This window comes from Anopheles marshallii, chromosome X, assembly GCF_943734725.1.
Source record: "Anopheles marshallii chromosome X, idAnoMarsDA_429_01, whole genome shotgun sequence".
NCBI lineage: Eukaryota > Metazoa > Arthropoda > Insecta > Diptera > Culicidae > Anopheles > Anopheles marshallii.
The window spans coordinates 8403577-8430091 of NC_071325.1; the positions used below are offsets into that span (position 1 = coordinate 8403577).

General features: G+C 43.8%; 2 protein-coding genes across 2 annotated transcripts in view; one reads left to right on the forward strand and one right to left on the reverse strand.

The window, feature by feature from the left end:
- LOC128713559 (cadherin-86C) overlaps window positions 1-26515 on the forward strand; it is a 71245-nt gene that overhangs the window by 22366 nt on the left and 22364 nt on the right. The gene's annotated exons all lie outside the window — the stretch shown is intronic.
- Window positions 25267-25586, reverse strand: LOC128713570 (uncharacterized). The gene is made up of 2 exons (XM_053808434.1): window positions 25571-25586; window positions 25267-25496 (listed from the first exon to the last, which is right to left on the reverse strand). Exons 1-2 carry the CDS (start codon window positions 25584-25586, stop codon window positions 25267-25269), a joined length of 246 nt encoding a protein of 81 aa, XP_053664409.1.

Consider the following 26515-nt stretch of genomic DNA (forward strand, 5'->3'; position numbering starts at 1 on the left):
ATTCGACGACAAATGCCATTCTCAATAAGGCATTAGTATTGTGAACTACTATGTCTAATTGACTGATCAGATTTTGGCTATCTGAGATGACATTTTAAAGACATAATCTTCGGCAGCGTGCATTAGGGATTTGCACTTAATTTGCAAGTGTTAATGTAAGTGACAATTCCTGCATGTTGGACACTCTCGTCTCGCGTCTGAGAGACTGTGTCATGAGATGTTCGCTCTATATTCATCATTCTCGTCTATTCTTCTTGCGATCCTATGTCCATCCCTTCAACAACTTTACTGTTTTAGATCACATTGTACCATCCCCCCTGCCTACTTTTGCCGACATCTCATGTTGCTCACTCCAACGCGAACTATAAACTATTTTCCCATGTTTTCTTTCCCATCTCGCTTCGTGTGGTACTGCTCTCTACGTGCCCGGTCCACCAGACATTGGTTCTCCCTCTGCTACAGTTGTGTGCTCCAAAAACAGCCCCCCCCAGTCAATCGATCCAGCATTCGACGAGGGTCTCTAAACGGTGGACCCAGTTTCGCTTCCGGGACCGGAGCCGGAGTCGTGACTAACCTATAGACCTTCCCTTCGTTCCCGGGTTCCGTTCCCGCAAACTGTTGCACGTCTCCCGCAGCAGTTCCAGACCGTGGCTGGTCACGGATCGCCATCCGCGGCACCACACCTTCACCCTGGTTGACCTTATGCATGTTGGTGCAGCTTGGTTTTGTGTTTGCAATTTTTTTTGTTGCTGTGTATCTGAGAATTCTCTGCCCTCCGGTGTACTAGATTTGATTACTGGCTCGGCGACGGTTGGGCGGAATCTTCCGGAGGGATGGGAAATTTTTGGGTTGTAAAATGTCTTGAAAATACTCCCAGGACTGTCACCCAGGTATCATCCAGAAGTCCAGTAGCGAAATGGACGGCAAACGAAATCTTAAAACCTCCCCACATCGCTTCCATCGTTCCGCAGCACTCAGCCCGATGGTTGCGCTAGAGTTTGAGGCTATTTTAAAGCGTCCTAGTGCTGTACGGCTTGTTTGTGGCAGGGTATCGGACAGATGCGGCTAATCTCTAACCTTTGCAATGTGGGGCGTGGGCCTTGCAGACCTTCGTTTGCACCCGACACCGCAAGCAACCGGGAGAGGGCGCAAACGACTGTTATAAATCGCGGTACGCCTTCCCTTCGCTCGATCGTATGTCATTTATTTTGCCTTGTACATTCGATTTGGTTCGTCTAGTGCTACTGGTTCGTACGCTTGGGCGCTTCCACCGTAACTACACTGCACAGCAAAAGGGCAAAGTGAGATTTTGCTAGGATCGCCCATAAAAGCAACGTCCACACAAACCCGTCAGTCGTCGTTACCACTTCATCTGGTTCGACTTGTGAAGCGACTCGCAGGAAGCGTTGCTGACAGAAGGTTAACAAGTGATTATTTTCCTTCCTTTTTTTGTCGTCCTTCGTCGCATGTGTGTTTACTATTGACGGTGATCAGAAGATGGTCGTTAGCAAGACAGTTTTAGGGATTACTTCAAGAAGAGATGTTCTACGGAACAATTTGAATAACTAATAATCTAAGGACCTACATGAAGTTCTCCACGTTTATTGTAACTACTTTAAGATCTTTGCTTCAGCATTGGAATTCTCATGACATTCCTGAATCAAGTTTTAGGATTATAGCAGGCCGTTCACTACCCCCCAATGGTTCTTTAAAAAATTAAAGATTAGAATGAAAATAGAACAAAAAAACGAAATACCTTGAAGTTCCTAGACTACTGACAAATCATCATCACAGACCTAAAACATCTGTTTCCGGTTGCTGGTCCCGGCTGCTTCCCGGACGCGTTTGACGAAGATTAATAGATCAAAAACCCCTCAATCACCTTCACCGCGCACGCAAATCCTCTACCGGCCGCAGCACAAAAAAGCGAACCTTCCCTTGGCCTTTACGGATTCAAGCGGTCCTGCTAAAGGATTTGCCGATCAAATCGCCGCTTCCATTTGGGGTCGGGCAGGGCACAAAAACCGATGCCGATTCATCCATTCTATTCCCACGGCAGGCAAATTGTCCGCTAGCGCTACCGCGTTCCCCGTGGAATATGTTAGGCGTTTTATGGCGTACTTTACTCTCGCTGCAATTATACCATTTTGCCCACTTTGCGCGTGACGAGTGCAGCGAGGTTGACGAGGTACGTGGACGGTAAAGAAACAACACCCCGGTACGCAGATTTGTTTGTGCCCGGGGTTCCGGGGTGTTGTTGTTTTTTTCTTCTTTACATTGTGCGACGATCATCGCTTTGTCCGTGGGTAAACCCTTAACGATGACAGCCAGCGATCAAAACGCCCGGTGCAAAGGGAAGCTGTCATCACGTAGTGAAGGCTCCATCCATTTTTTTTTACGATCCGCAGGATACGTTTCGCGTGTTGTGGTGTATGTGGTTGTGTACGCGACAAGGGTGGAGTAATAAAATTAATTAACATATGAATCAAACCCCACCGATGAAGCAAGCGCGCTTGTGCGTTTAGGAAATCACATCACACAAAACAGCAGCGAAACGAACAACGTTCGAGGGAGTACAGCTCGATGGAGGTGAATAAATTTCATAACTACTGTGCAGTCGGGGTGATATAAAAAGAGACATCAATATTTAATTGCGCAGAGTATGCGTATCTTGCCTCATCTTCAAGCGCGATAGCAGAAAAAAAAGTCATTTACATAAGGTGACAATAAAACTAATCGCAATATGGAGTAAAGTAAAGTTCCCATCGTTAAATGCACTTAGATTTATAGTGCAGTTTTGTTGTCTTGGTTGGAAACAAACTGTTTTGTGGGCAAATCCTGGTAATTGCGTATATTATTAACTCGCCTTATCTTAGTGAGAATTGGCTTATGAATAATTCCTTTGCTTTCTGCTTATTTAATCCATCAATATGGAGATGTCTTGGAGTTATACGTGGAGAAATTGGAATTATTCGTGGTCTGTCATGCCAAGAATACTCTGGAACAGTAGCTTTCTTTATTTCAAAACACTCTATTCCAGGTATTCCAGGAAATGCTTCTCGTTCTGCCTTATAGTCCGTTAAAGTTAGCTAAGTCTTCAATGTACTCAGTCTCTTACCAGATGCTTATTGGACGTAGGAGTTGTTGGAACTTTTAGTGTCTACCATCTAAATGTGACAGGAGAGGTTTTTCTAAGCTCAAAGACAATATACCAGAGCTCCTGTTTTAGGCAGTAAATTAAATCTTGGACTGTTGTAAGGCTTTCTAGCTGGGCTCTATCGTGAATAGAGCCTCCGATAAACCGATACTTTAACTTCAAAATATTGATCCTCTGTTCAGAGATGACTCCAAACACAAGGAAGTCTTTTACACACTTTGGAGACTGAAGTATGGCATGACATTGTCAAGCAGTCAAGCTAGTGTCTTTAGAACTACCATATCTCGATAAGAAGTAGTGGCCTCTCAGAGTGTGATCTATGGTCTTATCCTGAATTTCCATGCGCACTCGTGTGATGCATTTCCCACTCGACTAACGGAGGAATGGCTTCTTACGCAGCCGTTCTTAACGTCCCACAATCCCACAGCCCATCAAACGGTCAAGATCGCAATCGCGCCCTAGTGACACCCGGTAGACACACGCCGGAACACCGGACGATGATGAAGAGACCTTTCGCACCGAAAACGGTTAATCTCAAGTGGTTCATCTCGCGCTCGCCACTGGCACTACCGAACCTTGCACGGGGTTTTCAACCGTGATCGACCGTGAAAGGAGACAACCGGTGGGAAACGCCGGACTGTGCGTGCCTGTTGTCTTTACGTCCCAACTTTCACCCACCCGGCCGTGCCCGTTCGGTGTGAAGATAAAGCAGCTAATGGTCTTAAAACCTAGCGGTCCGCTGATAAGTTCGCTCGGTGACACTGGTTTCTATTATTTAATTTATTTTTACCCCATCCTTTGCTTTCATGCGCACCGTGCGAAGGCGCTTCAAAGGTTTGTGGGGAAGGGAAATAGGAGAGCAAATGAATTCTCTCACCCTTGAAGCTTTGGACACCGTTTTTTTTCTGGGGGCATTTTTGGCGTCTTAGGAAAACTAATCGAACCAAAATTGGAATGTAAAATATTCTATAGCACCGATTAAGCACCGAATGGACAAACATTCAGCTCTTTTAAAACATTCCATTTTCCAGGGGTTTTCATTCCATTTTCACCGTACCCCTTAAAGGTGGTGAGCTTAAGCGATAACATTTTCCAATTTGTATGTATTTTTTTGTCTTCTCTTTGTTTGCAAAGACATTCGAACCTCCCTGCTCCCCTATTTTCCCCCTTCCCCACCCCGTTTAGCTTGGCGAGCGCGTGGAAAATTACACCCAAACTTTCATGCCCGTGCCGAATTTTATTTCCATGTAGCTAGGAAAATATCAACATTTGTTTAACGTCGCCAATTAATAAGGACCCATAAAATGGATGTATTTATTAAAATGTGCGTGACGATAGCAAATAATAAGAATATACTTTTTTATTCCTTAATTCGGGCACACCTCTCACCCCGACAGGTGCCTTCCGTGCGGAATAATAGGATTTAATTTTTTCGTGCATGAAAGATCGATAAAATTAACTGCAAGATTTGGTGTTGCTGCTGGTAAAGGAAAGCGCCAGCCGGCCATCCGCGGATAAGGAACTTCTCGTCATTTGCACGCTCTTTATTCTGGGTACGCTCGGTTCACCCAATCGGTGACCCCAAATGTGTAAAGAACGAAAGACGACCCGAAAGGCGGAAAGAGAACCGTTTAGCTGGGTTGGTGATGGTGATCGAACGTGCAATAGCTGGCGAGTCAAAAAACTCATAAAGAACCTTTAGGGGGAACCGCAAACCGTGGCGGTGCTTTGGAAGGGGGAAGGGCAACCAAATAAATAAAAAAAAAAGGTTGACTGACCTTTTGCTAAATGGAGAAAGCGACTCGTCTTTGCCGGTGTTTTGTGAAAATGCCCAACTGATTTTTTGCTTCCTTTTGCTGTAAGGGAAGAGGAGGGGGGGGGGGGGGGGGGGGAGGGGAATTTTCCTCTACTTCATACGACAGGGCATTTTCATATTCTTGGAAGTGCGAGAAAATTAACGCGCACCCGTATAGCGCAACAGCGGAAGGAATAAATTATTGGTTGTGCAAGTGGTAGCCGAGCCCTATCGCGCTGCAACTGAGCAGGAGAAGATGGCCCTTAAAACGTTAGGCCTGTTTAGAATATTCACCTCGGTGTGCTTGTTGTACCGTGCACCAAAGTACGATGAATTTAACTTCTCTATCAGAGGGAAGGATGAGGGGGGTGGAAGGTGGAGGGGGGTTGCGGGGGGTTGCTATCTTTCAGCCGACGATATTGGCAACGCGGTACGAGCAAAAAGTGGGGAATTTGTTGCAAAAGAATGCAAAAAAGACGATACCCGGTGTGCCGTTGTGGAGAAAATTCGCTTCTTCGAAACATTATGCACGGACACGGGAGCAAACCGCACCCCAGTAACCGCTGAAGGAAGTTCTATGCTTCTTTCTCGTTTGCCGTGTTGATGGACGGCTTCTTTTACGGTGCACAGGACACTTAACGCGTCACGAAATGCTAATTTTAGAATCATCCGCAACCGATACTGGGAGAAAGAAGAACCTCCTCATCCTTCAAGGTTCGTTCGCTATTGTTGTCTACGTTGAGTACCAAAATGATTTACTTCATGCTTTCTCAAGAAATATAAGGAGAACAGTGGTTTTGCCTACATTCAATCTCAAATCGTTCCTAATCTGACGACAAACTTTTGTGGAGTGTGCAGCAACTCAAACTTTCTTCCGAGTATCTCGTGGGGAAAGTATTTTTGTTTTCGTTTAAGTTTCATATTTTTTAAGTTTCATATCTAATCTCTAATAGTGCAACCAATATTACTTATAATGAGACAGTTTAACACTTTGCTTACAGTCATTTTGGTGCTCACAGGTGAGGCTATCACTTTGGTACGCAGTGTATTGTCGAAATCTTAACGTAAGCTTGGATGTTTTTTGGATTTTATAGCACTTTTGACAAGATTTTAAAATTAAAGCTCTTGTTTTAAATAACCACTTTGGATCGAGTTTAACAGAATGAACTCATTAGTAAACAGTTTATCAATAAAATCTATTAAAATAGAAATTATTTGCATACATGTGGTTTGACGTTTGTTTATTTTTTCTTTATTTCATCTGACAGATGTCATGCGCAAGTGGTATAACACATTTTTTATAGCAATTCAAGGTTCACAAATCGGATAACTTACCTAACGGATGTCCAAAAAACGGAGAAATATCTCAAAAGAATCATCCAAAGCAAGGATAATCGAATACACAGATAGAAACATCTAATACATCTCTTTCTAACCATTCTAAAGCTAGAAGGGAAAAAAAATCTCCACCAGGTCGTTGAACTTTCCAGCAGAAGAGCTCTATTGGCATTGTAACAAAGCTTAGCCAAGCGCACTCCAAAGGTCAGCACTGATGGGCCCCGATCTTATGTTCCGCAATACCTACATGCTTGGGTCATCGAAGCACCGATAGGGTGTTCTTCCAAGAACGACTTTTCTCAAGAGCTTTCTGCCATATATATTGTGTGTGTGTGCATTTCGTACACAAGCACATCAGTGGATTGAAAAGAGGGAGTACAAGAAAGAATGTGCACATGAGTTTGCCGTCGCTCCCGAAGCCACTCAAACGCACGACAGAATCGATCGGGCAATTCTTACCGTGGAATGTCCCCGAAGAAGATGGAAACCTTTCCTCATTGTCTTTTGCAAAACTTGCCAATATACACACCGCTGTATTCAACACGGCTTGGCAGCATCTAGCAGCTTTGCCTGTGGTCGCGCAACCGCGCGGCCCCCGGATGTTATGCGGTGGCCTCATTAACCCTGGCCCCGCACATTCCAAGGCCCAATTTCCGTGGCCCGAAATTAAACGGCGCTTCACTGTTTCTTCTCGGTTGATTGGAGTTGGCGTACCGAAACGCGCTCCTTGAACCAGCTGGAACGATGTTTTGATTTGGTGTTCGTTTAACGACAGGAAATTAGGTAGCTCCAGCCCCAGTCTACACGTTTTTTTTTTTCTCTCGGGGGGAAAAGGTTACGTCAGTCTTGTGCGAGGAACAACCCCCGAGATCGGCTGAGTGGAAAGAAAATAAAAAAAAAGCCGCCCGCCAGTCTGTGATTGCACACGGGGCAGCACCTTAATTTGACACATCCCCTCATCGAGCAAAACCGGGTCGACATAGCTCATCATCTTCGGGGAGGAGGCCACCACACAAAATTACACCCCTGTTTCGGTGAAATGGAATTGAGTGAGCGATGTGATTCTTGTGGACATGGTACGCAATTTTCGTGTCATCGGTTGATGTTGGTTGCGGGGTTGCTCTTCACAGTGAGCGGCTGGGCTGGTTTATTAGATCAAATCCCATTTTTGCTATTTTGCTTTAAAATCCACTAGATATGAGCCTCGTTCGTGGGTCCAAATGTCGCTTAAATTAAGATTAGATTGTGCATTGTCTCGCTATACTCCACAAGGTCAAGTTTTGGATGTGAACGTATGGAATTGTTGAACAAAATTTGTAAAATGATTTCTACGCCCCGAAAGCGGGAAACCTTTTTTTATGTCGTTATATAAATCTCTTAGTCCACAGCATCTTAAATTTAAATGTACGCGCTCAACATTATTGAGTGTTTGTGAATGTTTGCAAATGCAGGAATGACCACTTATGTGAAAAAAGTGATTCATGAGTTATAATGCATACCACCAGGCGTTTAGCAACCTGGAAAATGAACGGACATTACGTAGAACCTTATAAAATAAAAGTTTTAGATAATTTTTATATTTTTATTTTCTAACTATAAAACTTAACGCCTTTTTGTTACACAAAATATACATGATTAATTATTATAATTTTTTTATGAGTGCCGTTGCTTAACAAATCATTTCCTGCCGGATATGAACGACGTACCCGTATCAAGCGTAACCGAACGTTACCCCGGACCGCATCGGTTTGCAAACGGAACCGAATGTGTTATTAATTAATCATTTATCATACCAACAACAAAAACACGCTTTCCCCGTGCAACTGGCGCTCCGAGAGGCCGAGGTCGTGCTTGATGAATTATGCGTTCGTATGCTTATGCGCCCGTCACGCGCGCGCTCACGTCCATTCCGATCCAGTTAGATCAAATGCCAGTCGAGCTTGGCCGCCTGTACGATTGTGACCACCCCACTCCTACCCCTTCTGGGCTCCGTTACGACCCAAGACAAGCATAAAGGAGCATAAGCGTATGTAGTATCATTCTCGCTCTGTCTTTCCCTCACACATACACACACACACATATCCGTTTAGATTTGTCTCGGGAAAATATCAAACGACAGCAAAATCGCTCTCCTTTTTGGGGGGGCCGGTGCTGTGCATTATTCAAACAAGACCGTCCGATAACGCTTTGCTGCACGAGGAAAGCATTCGAGGAAAAGGTCGCGCACTAAACAGCCACGGTTGTGCATTAGGAAAGGAACAACAACAAAAAAACACCCTCGAAGTTGCGCAAACACTGCCTCTACTGTTTATATTTTCCCCGCGAGATAACTCAAGTGGACGGAAGCGCTACCTTCGTTTGAATTTTTTTTTTCTCCATATTTTTCGATTCGGCCACCATCATTAGCGCGAGCGCTGGGTGAGCGGCATCGTAAGCTGTCGACGCCGCACCCCGATGTCCGATGGAATCAATATCACCGGGGGAGCCCATTTGACAAATCGACACCCGAGACCCGCGTGCGTCACACCACGGGAGGGAAACCGTATATTAAAATGCAGCCTCCTTTCGCCGGGAAACAAAAAAAATGTTAAAACCCAAACACCAAACGACGAGGAAGTGACTGGACAGCAGGACCGCAACGGGGTGGGCTTATCACGGTCGAATCACACCATTTGGGTGCTGCAGTTTAGTTTTAGCTCTTTTTTTTTACCTCTCTGAGTCGTCGCCTCACATGCAAAATGTCATTCGATCGGAAATGATTATAATAATCGGCCCATCGATGATGGCACCTCTGACGGTTTCATCGTTGATTAGGGATTCGAATTAGGGGATTTGCTTACGACCCTTGTGCATGTTTAGTGGGGTGGGGGGGGGGGTTTACGGCGTTGAAACGATGATACGATATCGGACAACAAACACGAGAAATAGTTTATTGTCTTTGGTGTTCGAATATTGCCCTAATTCCTGATTCCAATCCATCAATAAAGTGCACCCGCTGTGTGGACATTTTAAGCTCCACTGTGTATGAAGAAATAACAGAAATCTTCAGAAATGTTTATTCATATATTGGAAATGTTCACTCAACATTTAAGCGACTTACTGACTCTTGGCCTGCTGCAGGAGTCCTTTAAACCGCTCACGGTCGAGTGCCGTCGTCAGCCATTCACATCAACCTAACCTAACCTACGACTACTAAAAGACAACCTAAAAGGACTTTACGGGCTGGGTTGTCCGGTATAATTCTCATGACGTGACCTGGCCTGCTGCAGGAGTCCTTTAAACCGCTCACGGTCGAGTGCCTTCGTCAGCCAATCGCATCAACCTAACCTAACCTACGACGACTAAAAGACAACCTAAAAGGACTTTACGTGCTGGGTTGTCCGGTGTCATTCTCATGACGTGACCTACCCACTGGAGCCTAGTGAGTCTAATCCGCTTTACGCCAGCAACTTCGCCGTACAGCTCATAGAGCTCGTCATAATAGTGACTCCTCCATTGACTTCCACACATAGGAGGGCAAAAATCCTCCTGAGCATCTTCCTCTCGAACGCGGCTTAGAGGGTTTCACCAGTTATGGACAGAGTCCACGTCTCAGAGGCGTTTTGTGAGTACTTGAACTACCTAAGTTCTATAAAATCCCAGCATCGTTCTATGTCTATGTTATAAGCACATGTAAGGATCTGGATGGACTTATAGAAGATGTACGAAACATGTTGGAAGCCTGGGTATGAAATATCATGCATATCTTTTATCTTATTCATTTTATCGATGGAAGATGAGTGTGCAAACGGGGGATTTTTTTACACCTCATTTTGGTAATCATTAGAATGAACACATCAGTCCATAAAGGTACTAATGAACCAAAGACCTGCGATACAAACTTGTGGAAGTGTGCGGTGTTATATTTCTTCGTGTTTTGTTGTGGTTGTATCGTGTATCATGATCTTAACCATGACTGGTGACTTATAAGGCATTTTACAAGCATTACATCACAAGCTTCAACATAACCTTCGTTAATTGAACTAGCCGATTTTAATTTCTTTTAAACAAATGTTCAAATCTGATGCAAACTAATGCAAAAACCTTAAGCATTTCCGTTGATTGGTGACATTTCTGGCTGGCTTAAAATGACTTAATTGTGCTCGCAGCGGATGAATAAAACATTTATTTTTCCACCTTTAGCCGAAAAAATTTATCATAAACCTTTTCAACCATTTCAAAAAGTAGTAATAGCGTTCCAAGTGTGTCTGTTGACGATGCATGCGTTCACCCGCTCGCGCGCTAGAATATGGAAATCAATGTCACCTACATACCCCGGGCACTTAATAAACCCCCATTCACCGTCACCGAACAGGGCTCAGAAATTTCGCCCACATGCAGCAAAACCCCGATTTGTGGCCTTTCGCGCCGAGCAGTTGCGTTTGCGCAGCTTAAAGTGGTTTCCTACAAACCTGGGACAGCAGCAACAGCAGAGGAGACGTCAGACGCCTCAGGGCACGGGCGGCAGTTGTCGTAAGATAAACATTCATTCGGCGACGACGGCGACGGCCTCGATCGACCTTCACCTGTGCGCACTGCTTTGATCACTTTTGGTGTGGCGTGATTTTTTTTTTCTCAACGTGCCGGGACGCTCAGAGCAGAAGTTTAACCAACGAGGCAAACAAACGAAAACATAAAAAATAGAAACATTTTAAGAATCTTCACCCTCCCGGTGAGGAACGAATAGAGTACAGAAAGTTGAGGAAGGGATAAAACGAATTTTGCAGAACTTTGAATCAAGCTTGACAACAACCAAAAAAGTGAAAGATGGCGCGATAGGAAGCTAACAAATAATTCCCGAAACAATTCGAATGGGATTAAATGTTTCGGGAGTGGGAATTATTCGGGAACGGCCAACGGAGATGATTAGACAAAGTATGATTATCGCACGGTTTTCTTCTCACCGCTGTCGGCAACGATAATTTTAATTTATTTTCTAACCAATCAATCGTTCATTCTCCATTCCCTTTCGCTCTTATTTTGCTGCGACTGGAATGTTTTTGTTCCTTCGTTTGGTTTGAAACATATTTCCCATCGCCTGCTAATTTAAAACCAACAAACCGATTGCCTAAATTTAGGGGTTTTGTGGTCTCTCTTTGTGTTCACTAGCAAAATGAACACGACCCTCAAACAATTGAACGTAATGACGAATGACCTGTACGATTAGTGCCACTGGTTAATGGTCGCAACTTCCTCACCTGCATGTAAAAAAGTGGGGTGCCGAAATTTGTTTATTTTCGTCTATGAAAAAAACTATTTGTATTTGCTTCATGCACTACGCTAAGGGTTAGACACTGGGTATGTTTCTAATTTTATTTAGAGAATCAGCATTACAGCCCACTTGCTTTGCCAAAGGGTTTCCTATTTGTGGTGTGTGTGCGCGTGTGGAACAGAGCTCCTTTTTTGTCTCCCTCTCTCCCCTCCCTTAGGAACAACACCTCTCCCGCTGTCGCCCTTTTTTGCGGTGACCCCGGGCTGGCGTCAGTTGTGCGGAATTGCTACGGATCGAATCCGTAATTACTCGCATAGCTGACAGGGCGGCTACTATTATTAAACAGGCCGGCCGTTGTTGTTTCTTATTTATTGCTTCTACTTGCGTTGAGCGGTTTTTTATTCGAGTTTTGTTTTGCTTTTCCTCTCTATAAATCCCCGGGGCAAGAGTGGGGAATGAATGGTGGACAGTGCAGAAGACGTGAGGGCACCTTAAGATCAAGGTTTTCACCCTTGCACAGGGTGCTCGGGCGTATGGCGTATCGCGATGTGTTGTCATCGTTTGTCGAGGGCCCCGGCTCTGGCGCCAAGCGATTAAACGCAGCAAAACAACGACACCGCTCGGTTTTATGCATTCAAATGAGGTAGAGTTTGAAAAATGCATATGACCGGGTGGTGCGTTTAATATGCCGGCACGGGGGCACGGGTGCGGGTGCGATGAGACGATGCAATTTGTGGCAGGTAATATAGATCAGTGTCTTGTGCCGTCAACGCGTCAAGATTGGCACATAGGTTTTTTATTGTTTTATTATGTGTTTTTTTTTCGTTTCGTTCATTCATCTTAACTTGTTTATGTTTTATGAGATGTGGGTTTATCGTTGGTTTTAATGGATCAGATGTGGAACATATTCCAGTAGCGTTTATTTTATAGGAATATGCTATTATATATCTGGTTTGGCTGTTTATGTATTTTACTTAGCTTTTTTATATTTCTTCTTTACTTTTTTATTTGGTAAATTCTTTTTTTATCATGATTTATTGGTTTTATTCTACATAACACACTACTTTACATATTAATTATTATCTAATGCAAAAACTTATATAAGTTAACAAAATTGAAACAGAGAAACAACAATAGAAGTAAAAACTTACTCAAGATATAAAAGCATTATAAATTAACAATTTAAGTGAAATAAGAACTAAATAATACAAAAAAAAATATAAACAGATCTTTCAAATAATTTTAATTATTAAAAAAAAATCAAAACAAATTAGATAATCATGTAAAAAAGAAATAAGTGTCAAAAATACCACAAACCTTACAAATATGCAAGGAAAGGCGAATGGACAGGTGCTTCACCACCAACCATAACCACTCGGCTAACAAGCATATCTTGTCCTTCTTGGTGCCACAAATCGAGATACATTGCCGAGCACGGGCTCAAGGATGGAGCAACTTGAGTTGGTTCGGGGTAAAAAGGCACGCACGGTTCGAACACGATAAGGAGGAAAGGTCAACAGCATAATCATCGATACAATTGGCAGATAATGCAGCATAGTGTCCCACACTTCTTCGAACGCCCGTTCGCCTTAAGCGCAGCATGTTCGGGGGGGCGGGGATACGAGGTGATTATGTAGAGTTGGCGTGCCACATCACTATCTGGCTGCGCTTTAAAATGAGTTCAAAGTGAAGCAGAAGCTAGAATTAGGGGAACACTGTCCTGTAAAGCATCACAAAACGCATAGTTTTTTTTTTAGTAGGAACGCGCCTAACTGCAGTGTCGAACGCTTATCCACCATTCGAGTGGTGACAAAAATCTACATCGAAATCGCTTGCACAGGGTGGTTCGTAGATTTGTTCTAATGATGGCCTCGTTGCTTTTTAGTGTGCCTTCACGTGAACAGCGTTCATTAAAAAGTGACAAATTAAGGACTCGTGCTTGGTTGGAAGTTCATGTGTGGGTGTTGTGGTCCACCAACGGGAGTGCTAGTTTGCATAAAGTAAATAAACTCCCCAAAAAAGGACCAAAAACACCAAAGAGGATGATTTGGAGAATGTCCTTTTTTTCCAAACATCGAGGTCACTCGATGGTTTTTGAGGATGGACGGGGCGAAACGAATGACTTCCGGCCCTCGGGTGATTCTTCCGCATCGCGCCTGCCGTGAATGAGGATTTCCTGTCCTTATTTTTTTTTTACTTTATGGGTTGTTGGAAAATTCCATCCCTACCACACGTGAGCCAGGCCGGTCATTAGTCCATAAGTGGTTTGAGGGAGTGGGGAAACGAGGGAGAAAACACGGGCGCACAACTGTAATACTACACACAGTGGGTCAAGGACTCGATCATTCCCATTCTTGACGGTTTCACTCTCATCCCTCCGCCTGCCACGAAATGGTTCTTTAACGGTGGAAAATCATTAGCTTTTCAATGGTGAACTTTTCCGACCGACCCACCGTTTTCATGATGTCCGTTGCTTGTGTTCTTTGCTTTTCTTAATGGCACATTGAAGAACTATCGAATGTGTCGGTATAAGATTCACATTCGTTAGCCTAGATTTGAGGGTTCTGGTTTTATTTATTTCATGCACGCGCGTTCGCTCCCTTGTTTTTGGGGCGAATTAGTTGCGAATGATTTATGTGGGTTGTGTGTTATAAGTGAAATGGCATCGATGAAGTCATTATTTATCATTAATCATTCTTTTCTAGTGGGCTTGTGACATGTTTTTCCGTTATATTTCAGCACTTTCACCTGTTTTTGTATTGCAGGGTTTTGCATCAAAATTTTAAGAACAATTCATATACATGGCATACCCTGTAAAATATAAAAAAAAGACTCAGATATTCAATGATTCGAGTTTGTTATTTAAAAAATCGAGTCAATAGTGAATAAAATTGACATTTTCGTGGGGTAGTTTGTTAGATTTCAGAAAATGCCACCCGAAATGCTATGAGTTATCGAAAAAGTAAAGTCGACTCTATAACTTCCAAGCATAAACAAAAATGCTCGAATATTCGAAATCACGAATCATTGCGTTCCACTGTAATAGTATGCATCTCAGGAAGGTTCCATTAATAAGGGACACTTTTTGTTTAGCGATCGACGTGCAAATGGATCGCTTTAGATGAGCGTTTAGCTCGCATGTTTATCTCTTCATTCTCGATTGATTCTGCCACGAATGCGAAGTACACGGTCTCGCATACAGCATGCGAGACCATGGTAGAAAAATAAAGCTAATGTTGTAAGTTTTCTAAGCATTTTTTTTATTGTTTTTTTTTCCATTCTCCTGTCATCGATCGCACGATACGTCGTAAGTGCGCGTGGGTGAGCATAAACATGTTGGATCCATGGGAGATTGGTACTTGGTACTGTTGTCCTTTTTCTGCCAGTCACGGATTTGTCTGCTAGCTAAACCGGGTTTTGCACAATTTTCGTTGGGTGTTAGAATAAAAATACCAGCTAGAAAAAAAAAATCGACGTTTTATGCTTTAACGAATTCGGCAAACTCATTCTTCCTGTAGCAAAATTCAACAACATCATACTTGGATGTGTGAAGAAAAAAAGTCGTACGATTTTAGGCTGCAACACTTCCCAGCAAAGCGTGTAAGCACAATTTAATTACAAAAAGGCACATAAGCTTATCATGCCATCCCTTAGAGCAGGCGATATAAAAAAAACACAGAAAAACCTTCATAAGTTGGTGTAAAATGAAAACGCGAACGCAATCGTTTAATCGTTTGTGACCATAACATGATGGGACGCTTTTGATTTCCGGTTCCGTTGGTTTTTTTGCCTTTTATTTCAGAGGTGCTGATTTAATTTAAAACGTTGGGAACGCTACTAAACGCTTGATAATTCCTTCCATTTGTTAAGCGAACGTACATAAGCTAAGGAAAGTACGAACGCCAGAAACAAAAGAATACCCGTGCTGCCGAATAAAAAAGCGTTTGTCGAAACAAATATTTACCCTGTGAGATAAACTCATTTATACCTACCCTTAAAGCGTGGCACACGCCTCAGGGGGTGGTTTGGAGCACCATTTTAATTTATGTTAATCGCTGACATTCTCTTCGCCTTAACCTAGTCGAAAAAAAAGAGTTGTACCCCACATTCGGGCACTCGGATAATCGGGCCGTGCGTTATGGACCCCCTTCGATCGGTATCGGAGCCACGCGCTTCGCTTTTCCGCGGCAAATCGGCGTCGGTTTGGTAATAAATTGATCAAGGTCGTCATCGTGCGGTGTAGGTGATACGGAACGGGTTTTGTTGTGTTGTTTTTTTTTTTGGCGTTACGATAATATCTATTTCCATCGTTTGATTTGAACGGCGTTTTGGGGAAGAAGCGCGTATGAAATCGATCATAGGAAAGATGTAAATGAAAAGAAACAACAGCCAAATGTGGCCCTGTCCGCCTGACGGGAAGGTGTGAAGATGTTACCGTTTCGGGAGTAGTTTTCCAAGTTTTTTTTTCCTACCTTTTGAAGCGTTTTGTGGTTTGTTTTTGTTCAGCAGCAATTCAGACAGAAATTGACTTCAACTCTCGCATGCCCGTAGATTTTGTTTGCAGCCTGTGATTGCCACTTCGTTTGCTCGAGTTGATTTGAATAAATTAACGTCACACTTATAAGGTTTTGATTTTTTTTTTCGCTCCTCTCCATATGGATAGTACTTCTGCGTTACCTTCGGCTTCGGGAAGGTGATGAGAGGATGCTTGGCAGTGAAAAAATACTAATGAGGTGAGGTGAGCTTGAATACATTAACATGATCTTGTGGTCTGCTCGTTTTTTTTTCGCAGCGCAGTAAATAAACATTTATTTGCAATAAATATTTTTTTGAAATAAGTCATATCGCAGTTAAAAAATATTAAAACTTCCAATAATTGTTATGGTGTTTAGCTTTGCTAAAAATAAGGTGAAGTAGCCTTTAACACGTTGATTGGCCTCTTTGAATGATATTCTTCGCTAGACCATCTCTATAGAGCCACTTAAGGCCGAGCAGCTTTGCTGTCACCCAAAAAATGGATGACACGGCCTGGTGAGAAGTGTTACTTGTCACCCGGAATTGGGTGACAGGCCCGTCCTCGTGTATTCAACACGATGTTTAGATTTATTGCCATATGATGGCGAGGATATTGAAGAATGTTTCCCGATCTACTTTTCTTCAATGGGAATCCCAGAAAAGTAAAAGATACATCAGGGCAGGGCAATAAAGTTAAGAAAACTAGATTATCGCATCTAAAACCCCCGAGGGATTGTGTTCGCAAGGGGGCTCCGATTTCGTAACGAATTTCGGTACGTCGGGTGGTTCCTTAGGAGGATGGTTTGCCTTTTTTTTTGTATCTCGCCAAACCTATGGATCGCCCCTCATTCACTCACCAGCGCCCTGCTTAATTTCGAACTTATCTCTGCCCTAGAATCGAATGTGTTTCGCAAGCGGGGTCAGCAAAACGTAAAAAAAAGGAAACCCACAGCCGAAATCGGACAGAAATCATCGCTATAAAAATAAACCCACCGGCCACACTATTTCGGTGACGCCTTCGGAGGGAAAGGATACATCCCTTCCCCGGTGCTGTCCATTCTTTACGCGACTCGCACAGCAGCAGAAGGAACGCATAAGGTGGAATTGCGTCAGGAGTGCGTCAGGGCTGTATCGCTACCATGGAACAGTGCAAGGAAAGGATGGGGGAGGGGGGTGGGGAGGAGGATTTATGATGTTGCAAATTTTTTTATACTACCCAAATTATACACCCTTCACCACCACCACCTCCGGGCCGTCGTTTATTTTTGGCCGAAATGAAACCTATATCCACATTTCAACGGCCAACACTCTCTCCGACTCTCTGTCTCCATTTTGAAAGCCGCACAGCATCGCCACCGTATGCAGACATGAAACATGTGGCATGCAATTTATTATATCCCTGGTAAGGTAAAACCTAACCCTCGCTGCGTACCGGGCTCCGGCGAACCGCACGCAAACCAAACAGAGCGCGAGGTTCGTCGCTTGCTTTCGCGAATGGTAGTGCACAAGTCTTTCGTTTCGGCTTTCTGTAAACTGTCTCTATGAACTTTGGTAGCGTGAACTCTGTTGCTGCGCAGCATAGAAGAAAGGGAACGTTCAGCTTAGCATCAGAAAACCCCATTGCTACTGCTAACGCTACTCGTTTGCGTGTAATGTCTCCGTATGCCGCTACAACAGCAAACGGTGCTTGCCGTTTTCGATGGCTGTTTTGCCCACCGGCCGTTACTGTCCTGTTTTTTTTTAAGGTAGTGACCCCACCCCTTACCAGCCTGCTCCCGTACGGTTCGTTATTGAATTCAGTTTTTGACATTTTATTGCATAACGTCCTGGCGCGGACGCAGTGTTATATGGCAGTGTCCGAATTGGGCGGTGGTCCATTACGCCGTCCAATCCCATTCTCGCAGGCAGTATCGTGGCAAAAACCGCATGTGGGGGATCAAATGGAGACGATTCAAAGAAACATAAAAAAATGCTTTTTCTCCTGCGTACAGCGCCTTGTTTATCTCACTCTTTCTCTCCCTAGTTTTCGTGTCTTTGTCTAAAGAGTGGTGCCATCGCATCGTGCTGCCCTAGGGTAAAGCAATTAATTCTATCTAATTCGACATTTCCTCTCCGATTGGGACTTCAAGCTGGGGCTGTTTCAATATAAATAAAAAAAAAACAAAGAATAAATAAAAATAAAATAATGATCCCCACTAGCTGCTGTCGGTTGTGGTCCTGATTATTTTGAGATTTGCTCCTGCATTTCTATGAGCTCTGGCTGTTGAAATTAAAAAACCTTTCGTTATGTTAAAAAAACACACACACTCACACACAATTTTGAACATTCATAAATGTGTACCGTACACGAACGTTCAGTCTTGCTTGGTGCCGCACGCTTCGATTTGCGGTGTAACGCAATCAAATGGTCACCATAAAATTGTTTCACCCAGTGCATGGATCTTCCATGGGGTGCTCGTAAAAATAAACCGCACACCCTCAAACAGACCGGGCTGGCGGATGCTGCTACGTGCGTAGGAGACGCCACGGCAGACGTGCCAGTAAATAAAAAAAAAGAGCGCAATTAACGATGGGCAGAGCAAGCGGCGGGGCCCCGGGGGAAGTGATGACGACACGACGAGGCGCGCGGGCGGTTTCATGCGCTTTAGTGCGAAACATTTGTCATTCTTCCTTTTTTGAAAATGAAACAGCGGCCCCCATGCCCATGTTTGTCGTCCGTTCATCATCATCGCACAAAGCCGAATAACTTTACAGCGAAATCGAGAGCGGTTTTTGTGATTATTATTATTATTACTGTCACAAGTTTCACTTCTCTTTTTTATCTTTCTTTAAACACCCCTTTTCGATGGACGGTACAACGTTTAGCACAAATTAAAACAGCAAGATAAGCAGCACAATAAAAGGGTGAGCGATTCTTGATGTTTCTTAGTTTGTCGTGTTGTTGTTTTTTTGTTATTTTGTTTTCGATTATGGTAAACTCCGAAACAGTTTCCAAGCTGATGGAAGGTTTCATCGATCTGCTTTTTTTTTTGTTTTTAGTGGAGGCTGTAGTTCACGTAGGCTTCCCGTTCGTGGGCGCTGCACCGAATACTTTGTCTGCGCCATTAGGCAAATGCTTTATCATCCACGCTCTGCGCAGAATGTGAAATTTAATTGCTTTGCCCAGATCAGTTTTGTGGTTGAAAACATTTTAAAACGCGGAAGATATTTGTATATCGATTGTAAAATGTTACGCCGCGCCTTTAAAGTGTTGTATCCTAGTCACGGCACCAAAATGAATTTTAATCTGGTTTTGTGCTAAAGACACATTTATCAGTGACAATTCACCAGTGAAATGAAATGTACACTTATCAACTTAAGTACACTTATTGAAACGTATTTTGTTACTCTATTTAGAATGGTTTTGTAAAGTTTTCAACTAAAACCAACATCCCAATGTTAAACGTTGCGCAAGACGCTTTTTTCCAACTACCACCTATCCAAATAAGCTTGATTGAAATCTTTCTAATAAAGTTATGCATTATTTACGGCGTGTTTTTCACGCATATGTGCGCGAGCGATTGCATACAGCACACCTATTCACACATAAATTCCAGCTCGTTTGCTCGCTAAATCTCGTTAAACTGTGACCGGCCGGTCGTCGTCACCTCTGCACGGTCGGCGCTGAGAAAGAGTGAGACCTTGCCCGGATTAGTCCGACAACCTTCGGATGATTGGAGCCTTTGGTTAAGCGACACTGCTCCAATTTCCAATGCAACCGAAACCGGTGTGCGTGAGTGTGACATTCTTGTGCAGCTCATCTCGCGAGCCCTTTCCCCATTTGCCAACCACCCTTCGTCACCTCCCCTCCCCCTCGTCGACACTCAATCGGGTTACAAACGATGCGGTGATTAACGATCGAGCGGGGTCTTTGCTCATTATTGCATTACGCGCGCGCGCGCCTTCCTAAAAGGGAGCTATGCAACCGGTCCCTCACTTCATCATTCATGCACGGATTAGGAGTTGTGAAGATGATGAAGAAACTCACGTCCCTTTCCCCACAACAAACCATCAACTTCCCCACCGGCACGAAGGTCGCATCTTCACTTATGCTGCGTGTTTATGTATGCATCGTAATGAATCTATCCCCGGTGGGTTCGGTCCGGTCAGAGCCGGGGGGTGGCAAAACAAGGCTCACGTCAACAAGCTTTTTAACGCCTTCGGTTAGCCGGAGCCGCGCAGACACAAATCGTCAAATCCGGCATGCGCTAGGAATGGAAATGAAATCGATTATTTTATTGCGCTGCTTCCACCTTTATAAGGGTACGGCGGTGTGCTATCCTTGTCACGCGTTTGCTATCTGCTTACATTATCCTGCACGCATTTTAATTTGAAAGACAACCACTCCAATCGGAAAGGGCCGGCCGGGGGGTTCGACGGACCGCAGGGTCCGGTAGCTTCTTTTATGCTAATTTCAAGGGCGCTTTTACACCTGTGGCGCAGTGTGTGTGGAGGTAATACAGCGCTCCGCTCATTCCGACGTCAATTGGAAAGCGTTTAAGCGTAAGCTTCTGCGAGTGATTGCCGTGTTGGGTGATAGACGATCGCTTTATCACACGGCGGTGGGCAATTAAGCGTGCCGGTAATGATTGTCTTCCAGTTGATAAATAAATCCTGATTATGCTAGAGTCATGCAAGACTGCCCCAGTGCTTTAGTAAATAGTACAAACGAAACAAGCTATAGTGCAGTACAGCTGAAAGCTAATTCGTTTATGAGCACCGCTCCCGCCTTTGCTGATTTGGCAGATTTCGAAAAATACTATTAAACAAAACGCTGTCGAAAATAGGTGCTTGGAATGGTTGGAAGGATGCAGCCTTGCCTTGTGCCAATCATCGATCATAAACTCGCTTGCCTTTTCCCCATTTTGCTCACTGCCACCGCCACAATCCGCACCGCCCATCAAGCATCTTACCATCTTTCTTTTCTCGGTAGTGTTCAGTCGAGTTTGTTATACTGCAAGCCCCTAAAGGGTGCTCCCGGAGGCGATGTTTGCAAATTGCCCCGAAAACAGATACCGAGCATTAAACTTCGCATCGAAAAACTTCACCATCTCTCCTCCGTGACCGTAAAGGGGCTGTAGCAATAAATATCACCCATTCCATTTGCGTTGCGTTTCCATCACCGGTAACCGCTCTTGTCGTTGCTGGACGACCTTGTTTCCCTGTGTGTTATGGTACGGATGGAAGCGGATTGCAATTGTGATCTTTGCGAACACGAAATATTATTTGCTGCGATTGCAATCTTTCGATTACAATGGTGAAGGAAATCGCGGTCAGCGGTACGCGAAGATAACAATAGCAAAACATGGTGGCTTACCTCGAGGGAATAATTGTGTGCGCGGAGATTGGAGTAAACATTGAAGAATGGCAACATGTAAACAATATTTGAAATTCGAATTGTGCAAATAGCCAATGATTTTTTTCCGTTTCAACTAAAGTTATTCCTTAAAAAAAATCTGGATGATCCTTACGGAAAATACCACCGATACAGTAAAAAACGGTCCAATTATCAATATTTGCATACATCCAGGCGTTACGATCATTAAAGCAATGGACGAAAATAAATGTGTGCCAACGCACGTTATCGGGCCTCTAACATCTTTCGTCGAAAATGCTTTCACTTTCGTGGACCGTACCGCTAGTGTGACATTGCTTTACTTTCGCTAACCCGCTAACACTATCGCACTGTTAGCGTAACGTGTGGTGTCGTTAAGAGAAGACCTAGTTTTTTTTATATGTTGGGACCAGGCAGCCAGTGAAGATGCGATAACATACAATCATTCATCATCCATGCGCGAGATTTTCGAACTGTTTCCGAAGATGTATTGCAGCTCGCTTTTATTTCTACTTCGGGCGTTTTTTGTCACCCCCACTACCCTTTTCCCCTTCCCCCTCGCACCACCATTGTTTTGGAGCTTTTGTGGAGGCTGTTTTTTCCTCTGTCACAGTAACAAAAAAAGCGAGAGCGCACATAAAAAAGGATGCTCCCCAAAATACATTGCTTCACCATCCAATTATCCGTCAAACGTCCCGGGGAAGGTGAAAGGGTCGTAAAGGGATAGAATGTGTTTGGAGGTTTTTTTTTCTTTGTGCCAGCTGTTGTTGGCCCCGCTGTGGACCAGTTTCATTTGAAAGTCAAGCGCTCGGCTTTGGCCATTGTAATGCGACATTACGCCGTAGCACATACTAATGCTCCGGTGTGTTACGGTTTCCACCTTTCGCCTTGTGCGTTACGTAATCGTGTTGGTAAAAGAACACTCGTTAGGCAAAGCGCAAATATGTGTGTGGATAGGAAAGGAGTGAGAGAAGGAGAACGATCGCGTCAGTTTGCGAATGGGAATGGTCTTGACTAGCTCGGCAGCTTGGACAGCTACCAAGCCGTAGTTTCATTTTATTTATAACAATAAGCTTTCAAGTTATAAAAAAATGTGCAAATAATACAGCGCACTATAATTTTAAATTTGTTTCTTGGAAAATACACTTGAAACTATGGATAAGTCCAAGTTTACTGTTTAACTCTCAACGAACATGTGCAACTTTACGATATTAAGTCGCGCTGGATTAATATTATGGCGAAACACAGCATTAAACCATTAAACCAAAAAAATGCGTTTAGCCACCCTATAATTTTACTCATTCGGTAAAACAATATAATTCTACTGGTCGAATCTGCTTAATCACATGACGAAAACACCGCCATAGATTGGGAAATAGAACATTCTTCACCATCACTCTGCTATTAAAGGGGGAAAAAATCGCTTTGTTTTTCTACATTCAGGATCGTTCTGCATAAAGGGTGCGGCTAGGAGTATACGGCACAAAATGATAAACTCTTCCTCAAAACCACCCTTCCCCCACCCTTACATCGCCAACTTCTGCCCGCCCGCATGGACGTACCGATGAGGCATGATGAATCTGTAATTTCAAATTATCGCCCTTACAGCATCGGTCGGTGGTCGGTCATTGATTTTGCTTCCCTGTTTGCTCGCCGGTATATGAAGCCCCCGGTCGATCGATCGATCATCCACCGGGGCGGCGGGTGGATTAGATTTTCGTTATTGTTGTTGTCTTTATTATTATTTAACCCCGTGTTAGTCACCATTATTAGAGCCAATTTCTTCTCGCTTTCTCGCTCTTGCACCATTAAGATGAGGGTGAAAGAGAAAAAAAGGGGAGCAAACGGTTCCATATTTTGTGATCTCTCCCTGCTCCCCTTCTTCTCCTCTTTGTCGCCCGAAACAGGCACCTCGAGAAAGGAAATCTATCGTTTGCACCGCACAAAAGGCCGCACTTTATGCATGATTAAACAATTATCTTCGCTCGAGGATTCATGTATTAGGGTACATGTGTGTGTATATGTGGGGGGGGGGGTTTTTTCGCATTGAAATAACTGCAAACACACAAGGACAGGTCGTTCGCTTTCGGCTTTCATTTACGTTGCTTGCCGGGCCCGCAGGATGGAGTTGGGTGAAGAAAAACCAGGGGCAATGACTGTGATTAGCGGTTGGGATGGATTTTTCGTGCAACGCTGCTGGCATGCTGTTTTCGACTCCCCGTCGGCTTCCTGGCAAACCCCTCGCCCCCCGCGCGGTTCAGCATGCCGGCTCCTCTTATCGGCCATTTTCCCTGCCGCAGGGGATGATCTGTGAGAGATCATATAAATTAACCCCGTTTTGGAAAGGGAAAATACGTAGTTTTTTTTTTTTGCGCGATATTAAATCGATCTTTAGAGAAGAATTTTTGTTTGATTTTTGTTCGAACCAGAATCCTTAAAAAGATTCAAAATGGTTTCCCAAAAAAAGCCATCTGTTTTCATGCTTTGTCTGGCCACGAGACTTGTCCCACCAGAAAGCTAATCTCTCGATCGTCCAGCATAAACCGAATGTGACCGTATGTAAATTATGAATTATTAATCGCCCAACCGAGGCGGCGTCAACTTCCTTCCGCCGAAGGTCAGCCGGATGCTTCGGTAATGCTTGGCCGCGGAAAACACGATTACACACCGCAGCAGTAACGATCGTCGCGCTGCCTTATCCGACGCCAATCGGTGCTGCGAACAGGAGCCAATTCCTTTTCGCGTGTTTTCGTTCCTGCCCCTTCTTGTCGATCGAGGTAATTATCGGACGGTAATTTTCCTGCAAGCGCAGGATACCGACACGCGTGCCCACGCGCGTCGTCACGGCAGATGAAGGATGGTACCGTCCGTCCTCCGGACCTTATAAATATGGAGAATATTTTGTGCGATTTTAATCTCCGCATTGCATTTTTCTGCCATGCTTAGCTTCCCGTTTTGAGCTGAAGGGAAAGATGGAACGCCAAAGAAAGGGAATTGTTGTTGACAATCGCGGTAACAACATCGACAACAAAGAATCTTTTGTTGAACGGATATACGGTGTGCAGAGGGTTGCATAAGGCAGGGGGATAATGCGGCAAGGATGTGCCGTATCAATCGATCAAATTGGCAAACAAGCCTGTCCGTTCGCTTTGTCGTGTTTTTCAGACGGAGGTTTGGAGGGTGAAAAATGAAAATGGTAATATATGCAACAACCGACCAGAAGATCGGACCTCCGCCCCGCGTTGAAGGTCACTGGCCGTGAACCTGCGACACAATCGTGGTTGGATAGGGCATCCGAATTGGCGGAGGCAACGGCTGGCGAAAGGACATCCATTCAATGTAGATGAGACCGTGCGTGCAATTGTTTCCGCCGGACTATCACACGGAAAGGATCGAAAACAAACCAGCATTGCAGCATAATGCAACATTATTATCATAACAAACGAAGAAATCATATAACAAGAAAAGGCAAAGAAGGCGGGTGAAGGGAAGGGGATGGGGGGAGTAGGGAAGGGAATCATGAGGAGAGCCTTTGCAAAACCTTTGGATTATTGTTTTCTTTTGTTTTGTTTGACAAATTGAATGAACTCATGTAGTACATAATTTTTGCATCAATAAAGATGCTATATTACGTTTTACTGTATGTTAAAGTCAATTCAAATCACTGCACGTTATGTTACACTAGAAAGGCAGTGTGAAACTGCCTGATTTTGTCAATAAGTAATGTAGTTTTAATTTGGATCCTGGTCACGGCACCAATAAAATGGGAAGGAACATTAGATTTAGCTGAGCAGTAATGGGGCTTTAAATGATGTCACTGTTTGTTTCTTCGGTGTTTAGATAAGGGAGGTCAGTATGCCACCAGCTACACCCGTTCCAACCAATCCCACTCGTGCGCCCGTACCAAGCGAATGTCTCGGTGCATTCGCCTTCTTGCTGTTACTGGAAGCAGTCTTGGTACTGGATAACGTTTTGCCCTTACCCGGTAACGGATTTGCTTCACCCGGTTGACAGCAGAGCAGCAAACAGCAAACGGTCACTACGAGTGCGATCTTGCACAGCTTTCCTAAGGGAATAACATTATGCACGAGTTTCACCGTGAAATTTCCTCCATGTCCACTCGCAAGTGTGTAATCTCACCAGAATTGAACAGCATCTTGTTGTATGTTGCGTCTTTACAGCGAACTAAACAAGGGCGAGAAGTTAAAACAGACTTTTATTGATGAGCGTTGTTTATCGTACAAAGTAAAACAGTGATTGTCGAAGCAGCTGTATCTACTGTACTGTATTTGCAAAACGTGAATAGAGCGGTACAACCAGTACGCGCTAGTGTTGAGAATAAATTATGTTTGTTTTGTAGCTTACCACAACTGTCTTCTGCATACTAAGAGTATCTCGGAACCAACTATAATAACGAGCGAAATAGCTTTCGTTTGCGTAACAACGCTATCTTATCAAGTTAGCTGATACGAATCCTGGTCACGGCACCATTAATGCTTAATTTATTGATTGGTTATAAAATTATACAAAATATTGTAAGATAATTTTAAATATTTGCAAAATAAAACGTAAATAAAAAAATTATTTTGTTGAACGTCCACGTTTGATAAACACTTTTACAAAACACTAAAGGTGCAATTGCATCGAAATGCACCAAGAAATACTCCTCCTGTAGGTGTGGAATTTTTCACTTTCATTTTTGTGTAAAAGCAGTCACATATAGTGTAGGGGCGATACAAAATTAGTTACCGGTTTTGAGCGGGATGTTACTCCATACCCGTGACAGAACCGTAGTGATCATAAAACTTGTAAAGGGTGAAATCTGTTTCGTCCCTAACAACAACACTAAATAAAATACCCATTCACCTTTGCATTGTAGCGCCCGTGTGATCATCTCTGTCAACCCTTCGCTTAATGCAAACGACAACCGAATCGTTCGTCAGGTTGCGTGGAAGTGTCATAATTATCACTTTCGTATGATTTATTATGCTCGGGTGTGTTCCCCTTTAGCGCGCAACCATTGCCACACGGCATTTTTGACTAGTTTTTGCGTGTAGGCGTTAACCCTTTTTTCCACGGACGTTT